The sequence below is a fragment of the Euleptes europaea genome, chromosome 1, assembly GCF_029931775.1.
Source record: "Euleptes europaea isolate rEulEur1 chromosome 1, rEulEur1.hap1, whole genome shotgun sequence".
NCBI classification, from domain to species: domain Eukaryota; kingdom Metazoa; phylum Chordata; class Lepidosauria; order Squamata; family Sphaerodactylidae; genus Euleptes; species Euleptes europaea.
Genome location: NC_079312.1, coordinates 122,983,215 through 122,994,609, shown reverse-complemented (window position 1 = coordinate 122,994,609; position 11,395 = coordinate 122,983,215). Strand labels below are relative to the sequence as shown.

General features: G+C 44.4%; 1 protein-coding gene across 2 annotated transcripts in view; it reads left to right on the top strand.

The window, feature by feature from the left end:
• Positions 1 to 9,089: 9,089 nt before the first annotated feature.
• Positions 9,090 to 11,395, top strand: part of NARF (nuclear prelamin A recognition factor) — a 30,852-nt gene continuing 28,546 nt past the window's right edge. For both annotated transcript variants that reach the window (XM_056858937.1, XM_056858935.1), the window contains exon 1: positions 9,090 to 9,171. In XM_056858937.1, the coding sequence (XP_056714915.1) occupies positions 9,145 to 9,171 (27 nt within the window). In that variant the 5' untranslated portion in view covers positions 9,090 to 9,144. The remainder of the gene's footprint in view (positions 9,172 to 11,395) is intronic.

Here is an 11,395-nt window from a genome sequence, read left to right as displayed (position 1 = left end):
GATGCAACCCTTAAGTCTTAGCCTGCACTGAAAGTGGTAAAAAGGGAAGTCATACTAACATTTTCCTCCAAGTGCATCTTACAGCCAACGAATAATATTTGGAAAAGCAAAGGGTCCCTATGCAGCATCCCACACCACCCTCCAACTTGGGAAGGGGGGCTTAGTCCTCTCTCCCCAGGCACAATTCAGCCACCTCTTGGAGGTGGCTCCTTCTCCTCGTCCCTTTGAAACTCACCTAAGCTTCCGTTTGCTAAACTCCTTCGGGAGGGGGGGGGGACACATGATGCTTCAAATACCATAGAGCTAAAGCAGAGAGGCCTTCCCACTCAGCCATAGAGTCTTTCAAAAGTAGATCTAGAGTACCAAGGAGGGGGGGGGACACAAGCTTTCTTTATCGTGTCACTTCCGGTTCCAATTAGACGTGGCTCCAACGTTGCAACAGTGTGCATGCATTGATGTCTTGCGAAGGAAGAAACCGACAGGCATCGTTAGGGGTTTTCCTTTGGCCACTGATGCACGGGAGGTTTTGCCCTTGGAATTGCCCCTCTGTAGATGCACATTTCGCCCATCGGAATCCTCCAAACTCTGCAAGGGAAAACATGGAATAATTTAAAAAAAAAAAAAAAACATGGGCAAAGGCCGTCACCTATTGGGATAAACTGGCAAAAGTGGATTTTACTACTTTAATTATTGAGTTATAGAAACTAGTTTTCATATTTTTTATATTTTATTGTTAATAGATATTTTTAAAACTGTTAAGACACTTGGTTCTTGTAGGTTATCCGGGCTGTGTAACCGTGGTCTTGGAATTTTCTTTCCTGACGTTTCGCCAGCAACTGTGGCAGGCATCTTCAGAGTAGTAACACTGTTAAGACACTTCTTCGGAAGTCGGGTGATGGGTCACTTTTTTAAGGTGGGTGGAGGGGCGAAGGGGTATCTTTTCGGACCTTATAATTTTGTAACCACGAATGTATTAATAAGTATATATAGATACTCTCTTGTATTTCCTTTTTTTAATTTTTTATATTATTGTATTTGTTTTTGTTTTATGATATAAAAATTAATAAAAAATTATATTAAAAAAACCTCTGCAAGGGGGCTTATTGTTGAGTTTTGAGAATTTGGATGGGGGAAATGTGCATCTAAAGAGTGGCAAGTCCAAGGCAAAACCTCCCATGCATAACTGGCCCTCGTCTTTTATTAAAATCAGGATTTGTCCCTGGATGAACCTGATCCCTCCTTGGAATGGGAGGGGGTCTTTAAAAGTTGGGCTGTGAGTGTAAGGGGTGGGGAGGCAGCAGGATAGTTAGAAGCGGATATCCAATACATAAAATCAATGTCCAGTTCATAAATAAGTTGTACAGGCTAAACATTTGGGAGACAAACCGGCTGGGTTCACACGTGCAAGAGATCGAGCATTGTTGAAAGGACTGCGCCTCTTCAGACTTCACGTGGAGGATCACATTTGAAACTGTCCCGTTATGTTAATAACGTCGTGCAGACAGAAAACCGGCGTAACTAGCAAAGAGAATTGCTCGATGCGAAGTTAAAGTTGTGTTTTGTTTTTTTAATGCAAAGGAGACGTCAAAGATGGGATTCCCCCTGTATCCTGAAATGGTCCATAAGGGTGGCGTCCTGTGTTTTCAAAGGCTGGGTAACAACTAGAAGTCTAACAAGTCCAGCCTCCCCGCCCCTGTAACTCCAGGAAAGGGAGGGGGAAATCTAGTACATGAGCTCTACTAGCTTGTTTTCTACATTCTGGGGTAGAGGATATGGCACTTTCACTTCCCAAACCTGCTGTAGTCCCTGGATCTCCCCACTCGCTGCATTGCTACTTTCTCCGAGGTACCCAAGTCAGGGGGTGGGGAGGACGGACACTAGCTAGGGTATGACCATTTCGAAGAACTGCAACAAAAAGAAGTGTCCGAGCCTGCTTTCTTTTTTATAATATTTTTTTATTTTCTTCATTTAACATATCAACAGAAACAATATCCATTACTAAAAAATAATAGTAATAATAAAAAGAAAAACAAGTAGTATCACTAATTTAACAATAAGATGACTTCCCCTTCTCCCTCTTCCATCTAAAAATGAATTGCATAAACTTTTGCTAACGGAGCTAATCCCAATATTATTTTAATTAACCTGTTCTTATCCTATCCAACATTATGACATCAAAACCTAATATAAAATTAATACAAAGTATAGATAAGGGTCTGCTTTCTTCATCTGAGGTCTGTTGCAACTCACGTGGACTGCAATCGAGAAAATAAAAGCTTCATCAGGCAACCATTAAGTCTAGCCATCTACTACTATTTCCCTGCAGATCTGTCAGCCATATTTGGTTTGGGCACCTCAATTATTCCTCCTGCGGGGGCACAGAGTTGTTCTTCATTGGACACGATCAAAAACACGGGGGGCTTCGTCATCGAAAAGCTTCTGCTACTATAGTAACAGGGCGTTTTGCCCAAAGCAAAAATTAGAGTTAGCCAGCAGGATTGCGAGCGAAGCTGTTTTGCCTTTCAGGGAGGCAGAAGGAAATGCAGAAACGCTCAGGTGGGGTGTACTAAAACGAACGACAGGAATGCCCACTGGAAATAATCGGAGAGGCATGAGAGCCCATTGGATGGAATGGGATCCTGGAATGCCAACTGACTTGTGCGCTCACAATTGAAATACATAAAAGTTGCAAAGACAGTGCGGAAGGAATTTTGAGAAACCTGCCCTGGGCCTGGAAGTGGCAGCCTGCAGAGAGGACTGACAGTCTCTGGACTCAGACAGACTGTTCTGGACCTTGAATTAAAGCCCCCCAAAGTAGAATGATAGGGCGACAATCACTGCTCTGGGACTGGAATGGCAGTCTCCCACAGTGGAATGATGGTCCCTGGGGGCAGCAGAAGTGTTCTGGCACTGGAATGACAGAACGCTTCTACTATTCTCCAGGGGCCATCGTTCCAGTCCCAGAGCACTAATTCCAGTCCCAGATTCCATTCTTGTAATTTGTTTTATAAAATGGCTGCCAACTCCAGCTTGGGAAATTCCTGGAGATTTTGGTGTGGTTTGGGGGGAGGAGAGGGAGCGTAGAAGGGGTGTGTTGCCATAGAGTCCACCCTTTGAAGCTGACTGTTCCTCCAAATAACTGATTTCTGTAGTCTGAACATCAATTGTAAATCTGGCAGGACTTCAGGCCCCACCTGGAGGTTGGCAGCCCCAAGAATCACAGAAAGAGGAACTGAACCTATATCATGAAAAGGTGTTCACCCACCAGGCAGTTCCTTCAAAATACATACAAGTCCAGGTCCTTTTAAATGGGAAAAAAACTTTAATAAGAACAACAATACTAATAGTAATAGGAGGAGTAAGAATAATAATAACAGTAATAAATATAATACTAACAATATTAGCTCTTGGTGTTGTTTTAGTAGACAGAATAGAGCTTCTCCATCTTCTGAACCAGTACTGAACTTCACAGGGGCCAAGGGTGGATGTGGCTCTGTGCTTGGCCACCCAGGTCCTCAGCCACCTGATGGAATGCCTGGGTCCCTGTTGCATCCGGGTCCAAATGTCGATTGTTGGGGTCCAGGTGGTCTTCTGCGTAGACACCTCACCCAGGAGACAAGGCATTGGTTGCAGATGCAAGAAGTGCCAGGATGAGGCTCCTCCAGGCTGGAAGTCTCTGAAGCAGAGGTGTGTATTTCGGACTGAGACCCTGTCTTGCAGCCTCTCCTCCCCTATCAGCTGGACCTGAGGTCAAAATATAGGGCAGCAAATGAGCCTGTTCTAACTATTGTGGCTTCTGACCAAAGCATTCTGGGAACTGTACTTCTATGAAGGAAATGTGGCATCTTTCTGGAAGATAGTCCACCTGGGTGATGTGAAATATTGATGCTCCAGCCAGGCAGATGATGGGGAGGGAGGTATCCTGGTGCACCTTGTAAGGGCCAACCAATCAACACTCTTGTCTAGCTGATGGGGGCGTGGCTTGAGAATTATTCCTCAGACCAGCCAATTGGCATTCTACACAGCCAGCTGGAGAAGTAGGAGTGATTTCCTCATGGACCAAATAATCTGCTCCTTGCACACGTAGCTTCTGGAAACGAGAAGCGGTCACTTCTGTGCTCAAATCCATTTGGATCCTGTGCTGGAGCTAGGCGTTAGGGTGGAGACAAATGCACTGGGCAGGACGCACGGTGGCCACCCCCACGGAAAAAAAAAGAGAAGGAGACCAGCAGCTGGGTGGGTGACACACCCACCATCCAGGCTGCGCTCCTTTGACCCATGCCCGCGCTTCCCCCCAGCATGTAAATCTACTGAAACCAGTGCTGCTAGACCACCATTACCCCGGCCCTTGCTGCTGAATTTGATTGCAGTGTTCAGCCGTCACTAGCCTTGATGCTGAGCAGATGAATCTGTAGCATCAGATAACTGTTGGCTCTGGGCCTACGGAAAAGACCGGCAAGGTTCTGAGCCAACATCACAATGGTTCCGGAGTTTTCCACTCCTGGAGAACCCATCTCTTCTGGTGTCTCTCTTGTAACCTACAAAACCGGAGAAAAGGGCTTGGAAAAAATGGCTGCTTTGGAGAGAGGTTACATTTCCAGTCTGTTTTTCTGTTAAACTTTTCTATAAAGCACTCAGAGTTGAGGGACACAGAAGGTCCACCTGGGTGATGTGAAATAGCAGAAAGAATGGGGCAAGACAGCAATTAACTGGCAGAGTTTTCAAACTCTGCCTAATTTCTGCTTTTATTGAATTTTCATTGAATTTACTCTGCTCATATAAGCATCAATGGAACACCCTGTTCTGAATCCAAAATTTATTTATTTAAATATTTATGCCCCTCAATGTATCTGGATAGTGAGTGTCTATTATGGTGAAGGGGCTTGGAAAGGAAGGATAACACGAAAGTAGGGTTGCCAACCTTCACGTGGGACATGAGAATTCCCCCATAATTACAGCTCTTTTCCAGAATACAGAGATTTGTTCCCCTAGAGAAAACAGATGCTTTATACCCCACTGAGGTCCCTATCCTCCCCAAACTCCATCCCCAAATCTCCAGGAGTTTCCCAACTTGGATGTGGCAACCTTACCCCTCATCAGTGGCCAGAGGGGACCTGGCAACCCTACATGAAAGAGTAAGCTGAAATGTTAGCTTAGTGCCTAGAGATATTGTGGTAATAGAAATTACATTTTGGATATACTCAAATGGATTTTTTTTTAAATCAAAGCAAATTTTCAAGCCGTTGTTGTTTTGGCATAGGCAAGCAGAGCAAATGATGGAGAAAAATAAGCTCAACAGTACTTGTCTTAGGGCTTTTTATTCAACCCAATGCTCTAAGTAGGATATATAACCTAAAGCCCAAATATTATTTATAACAAGTTGCTATCCAAAATAAATATATTAATGGCTGGCTCCAAGCTCTGCTCACGACCTGAGTTCAATCCCGACAGAAGTCGGTTTCAGGTAGCTGGCTCAAGGTTGACTCAGCCTTACATCCTTCCGAGGTCTGTAAAATTAGAACCCAGCTTGCTGGGGGTAAAGGGAAGATGACTGGGGAAGGCACTGGCAAACCACCCCATAGACAACGTCTGCCTGGTAAACGTTGGGATGTGATGTCACCCCATGGGTCAGGAATGACCTGGTGCTTGCACAGGGGACCTTTACCTTAATGTAAGACCAGAGTCACTGGAAAAGACAATAACGCTAGGAAAAGTTGAAGGCAGCAGGGAAAGAGGAAGAAGACCCAACATGAGATGAATCGACTCTATAAAGGAAGCCACGGCCCTCAATCTGCAAGAACTGAGCAAGATTATTAACGATAGGACTTTTTTGTGTGGGGGTCATTAATTCAAAGGGTCATCATAGGTGGGAAACCACTTTGAGGGCATTTAAAACGCACTATGTAAGTAGGGTTGCCAGGTCCCTCTTTACCACCAGCAGATTTTTTGGGTGGAGCCTGAGGGTAGAGGGGAGGGGTTTCAATGCCACAGAGTCCAATTGCCAAAGTGGCCATTTTCTCCAGGTGAACCGATCTCTATCGGCTGGAGATCAGTTGTAATAGCAGGAGATCTCCAGCTACTACCTGGAGGTTACTACAATTAACAATAAACCTGTGCTCTAACAGTATCGACTATCAAAAATATGTAAGCACGTAGGCTCCTTCAATAACATCAACAACTTCCTGTGTACTCAGTTTTATATTTTTCTTTAACAGAATCAATCACAACAATTATTCTATTGCCTGAATATCTAACTACACCTAAATGTATAGTAACATCAAAATTGATACAACTCAAGATTGATACAAACGTTACAAGATAGTAGAAACGAGTTCTGCATGCAAGTGCAGCAAAAATGAAAGTCTTAAGAACTGAAACCAAGGACATCGTCCTATAAAATAAACAATCTTCCCGGCTGGAGATTTATTTTATAGGACGATGGCCTTGGTTTCATTTCTCGACTTTCATTTTTGCTGCACTTGCACGCAGAACTCGTTTCCACTATCTTGTAACGTTTGTATCAATCTTTCGGAACGTTTGTATCAATCTTGAGCTGTATCAATTTGGATGGTACTATGCATTTAGGTGTAGTTCGATATCCAGGCAATAGAATAATTGTTGTGATTGATTCTGTTAAAGAAAAATATAAAACCGAATACACAGGAAGTTGTTGATGTGATTGAACGCGCCTATGTGCTTGCAGATTGTTGATAGTATTGAGTACCTGGAGGTTGGCAACCCTATATGGAAGACAAGAAAAGGCCAGAAGGAAAATCAAGTTGAATTGTTAATAAAGGCAAGCCAAACAGTCGTAATGAAGCTTTAAGGGGGGTGTGTGTGTGTGTGTGTCTGTTTTAGACGGACTTTAGAGACTGGGGCTTTCCTTCGAGCATCACCGCCGGTTCTCTTCGCTTTATTCCCCCCCGGAAACACCGCATGGTGCGAGCGAAGATTATTGCCGTTCTCTTCTCTACGGCGAGGGGGCGCTGTCCCTCGCACTTCCCCGCCGAGGCTTGCGACTACGTGACAGCGCTCAGGTCTACAATGATCGCTTGCAAACGGCAGGGGCGGAGGGAGGAGAAACAAGGCTACCCCCAAAATCGGAGGAGAAAAGGACGGGCCTTGTCCTCCCCTGGGTCCGTCCAGGATCCCCCTACTGGCGCCCTGGATTGTTCTTAAATGGTGATAAGCTGCGTGCGTCCGTCTTTAGCAGTGGCGCTATTTAATTCCTCCTAGTGATGCCATTTGTGACTTAAGTGAATTATGCTGCAAGGTATTGTGTCTGCTTTCCTTCCTTTCCCTTTAATTCCTTTGCATGGATTGTATTTCAGCAGAGGCGGCAGCTGCCTTAGCTTTCTGGCTCTTGCACGTCCGGGTGCCTGTTTTAAGGGGTCTGATTTTCCGCGTCCTTTCTTCTGCATCTGCGGAGGAGAAGTAATGGCTTGCGGTCGCAAGAGTAAGGTTTTATAAGCATTGGTTTTATGCGAAGCTTGCAAAAAAAGGGAAACAAGAATGTGCTTTGAATGGGTGCCTGATTCCAAAGGATCAGCATTCAGAACTCCCTCGAATTGCCCCACGCACGTTATCATTTGTATAATCCCTGAGATAAAATGTACCAAGTTTTAAAAGGCATCTTAAAGGCTTAAGCAGAGACCTCACCAAGATACAGGAGAGAGCTTGTTCTGGTTTGATATGGGGATGGGGGGGGAATCGTGTTCCTACTCGGGCTGCTTAAACTGTGCTGCTAAGCATGCTTGAAACAAACGTGTCTTACTTCCAAGTAAATGGAAAGCTCTATAGCACAGACTGAAGTGTCATACACAGACGTGTATAAATGCCGTTGGTTTGCATGAGGATCTGTTCACTTGTTTTGGGAACAGGAGTTAAGAAAATAAAGAGTAGTACTTCTAAATCTATGAACATTCACAGCTTGTGTCAGGTTTGGTGTGGTAAACCTTGTACTGGCTTTTAGGGGGGGGGTCTAGATGCTTCTAAACCTTGGCTGGGAAGCCTTCCCTAGGAGTAAAGACACTTTTATTAGGAAACAGTTGTATCATATCCTTATGGTAACTCTGTAATGGGCACAGCTCCTTCATGAAATGTGTTTGACTCCTAAAGGGCAGCGTGGGTTTAAGCCCAGCCCAGTGTGTATCGATGTGATTTGCTGACGTAGATTCTGTACAACAAGCGCAGATAAGAAATTAGTTGTGACTAATGGCTTGTTACCACTGCCTGGTGTTTCAGAATTATAGCTGTTGCTAAACTGGAATTTCTGTATTTTGGAACTGTTGTGCTCTGAAACGAAGGGCATTTGTTACGTGGCACTGATAAAAGATATATCGCAAACTTACTCATTTGTTTGTAGCATAGCGTTTTGAAGGTGAAAGTGGCCTAGTCTTGTTTTGTGGAGCATTGCCACTTAGAAGAAACCAACTGATTATGTGCAATGGTTAACTTAACTTCCATATACTTTTACCAGTTAGGATCCTATGTTGTAAAAGGGAGCTGTGCTGTGTGTCTGAGAGGCGATCTCTCATGCACACATTATTCAGAATGCTTGTACATTTTCTGGAGTCACCTGTCACTGCATGCCTGATCATGTACCCCTTCAGCGGTGTCTAAAAGCCAGCCCCAATTACAATATATAAGTTTGGCTTGATGCTATACATATGTGCTGTTCACAAGGTGCTATACATACGTCTACTTGTGGTGCCGTAAAAATACGTATCGTTGGAGCGAAGATCAGAATGCACATGGCTTGGGAAGCTACGGTATTTCTGTCTTTGACAAGTTGACGGCAGGCATTTGTTGCTGATTAGTCAGTTCTGCAATGCTAGATTAGATTAGAGCCATCCCACTTTTGAAATGCTTGATGCTGAAACACTTACCCAGTTAGAGGCAGAATTGGCAGCTGAACCAGAATGCTTCGGTCACAAAGGAGGATATAGTTATATGAGGGATGAAAGTGCATGATAGCAATAAAGGATTCTGACCACTGCTTTTTGTGTGCGCACCTTTACTGTTTCAGGAAGCCAGAGAGCCTAGGCAGTTGCTTCTTCTTCTAGATCTCTTCCATACAAGTATAAGAAGAGAACCAGCAGCTTTTACCCAGCACACCAAAGACAGTAACATAAAGACCCTCAAATGAAGTGTGAAAACTGCACCAAAAAGGTGAGTAATTTTCTTATGAGTTATGGGCTCCCCCATTTCTGAATAAGCATGCATAGGATTGGGCTGCACAGCTGCAGTCCTATGCATCCTTTCTGAGGGGTCAATCCCATTAAATTTAGTATGCCATAGTGCAAAATAAAGAGAGCCAGCATGGTGTGGTGGTTAAGGTGACAGACTGGGACCTGGGAAACTGAGATTCTCATGCCATGGAAGCTTGCTGGGTGCCCTTGGGCCAGTCATACATTCTCAGCCCTGACCCTGTCTAGTCTTTGGTTGGGAGACCTCCAAGGAATACCAGGGTCATGAGGTGGATGTAGCAATGGCAAACCACCGCCAAAGGTCTCTTGCTTTGAAAACTCTATGGGTTCACCATAAGTCAGCTGTTACTTGACAGCAAAAAGGGGATTCTAACAAAAGTGATGGTTCTGAAAAAAATAAAATGCTTGGATATAAGGTATGTGTTGTTGAAGACTTTCACGGTCAAGAACCTATAAGGTATGTGTTTTGGATTTCTCAACATTGTATATCTGAGGGAAAGAGTTTTATTGTCCTGTGATATGTGGAATGCTGTTCAAGTACTGTTTTAGGCACTCTGACAAGTTAAGTATCACTGTACTAGTGTCTGCTAGATTAACAGAATACTGCTTGATTCTGAAAGGGGCATCCTTTGCAGAGAAATCTATGGGCTTATGCTGGAGTAAGGATTTCATTGTCGCAGTGCAGTCTTAGAGCTGGATCCAGACTACATTTCCCATCACTGAAATGGGAATTTCCTACACCTCCCCTCTCACTGCAGCCCACTGATCTCCATGAAATGGGGGATAGAGGACCTTGAGGAACAACATGAGAAGGAGCTGCAGCAGTAGGGTTCTCATATGCCCAGTTATGATGAGCAATTGCCTGTCAATTAACGAAGCTTCCCGTTGTCCCTCAGCTGATTGGTGGGCAGAAGCAGGCCAGCTGAGGGGGGCGGTGGCGATCCTTGTGCGCAGTGCATGCACGGCACAATGACATCACTTCCAGGTTTACCCGGAAGCACTGGCATCCCGGCGGGGATGCTCTAGCACTCTCCCCCCAAAACTTTATGGTTTCCATAGAGTTTTTGGAGGGATGTGCTAGAGTGTCCGGCACAATGCCAGCACTTCTGAGGTAAGCCTTGACATGGAGTTATCGCACCGTGCAGACGGATCACCACCCCCTGCCCCGCCCTCACGAAGCTTCTGTTGTTGATATAGGGGGCCTGGCAACCCTATGCAGCAGGAAGTGGTAAGTGGTGGAAATGGCCAGTTTAGTATAGACCCAGCCCCACAGCAAGTCACACTCTTCTACGTCCATTGAAGTCAAGGATATTAGAAAGATATCACTTAGGACTGCACTGCACTGCCAGACTCCTATTCTGTGGTTCTATTCAACATGCAAAATGGGTTCTGGGAAATTGTTTTTTAAGACATACAGTGTGAGCGGCCATTTTGCCACTGCTTTCCAGAATATCCTCTTGGTTTCTCTCTTTCCCCTCAAGTCAGATTCCTGGCATAGCATCCTGCGGCTGTACCTGCCTGGTGGGCTCTGAAGATCTCTATTCACAAACAGTATGTGTGTGGTACTGCTTTGAAAGAATGCACTGGGCATGTAGCAGCTTGATTGTGTGTCCTACTTTAAACTCTACACATTGCGCCATCCTGGCCAGTTTGTTAAGCTGTTTAAGAGCACCAGTACTCCCCTCTGAGAAAACCATACCTTGGGTGATTTGAATTTATATTGTTACTCAGGAATAGTTATGCAGAATGTGTCTTACATTGAGCGACAAGGGCCCATAAAACTACAGATTCCACTAGGACAGTTTCTTTTGTCATTAAGAATTCCACAATGAAAACAAGACTCATTTTTGCGTCTTTTAATTTCTTAAATTGAGAAGGTGTGTATTTACAGCCTAATCCCATGCAGAATGGGATGCATTATATTCTGAATGCCTGTATCTTTTATGGGAGAATTTCCTCTCCTTGATTATCAAATGGACTTTGTGCCCTGCTGTCCGTTCTACAGAGTTTGCCTGTTTTTCTCTTGACTTCCTTTCCCCTCCCTGAGCATCAGAGCATTTGAATATATGGAATCATAATGACCAATGTTTACATATAGTTTAGGGTTATTTTAGTTTATCATCATAAAATAGATTGGTAGACAGGGACTTGGACTGAGGTACCCAGTGAGCTTTATGACTGATAGT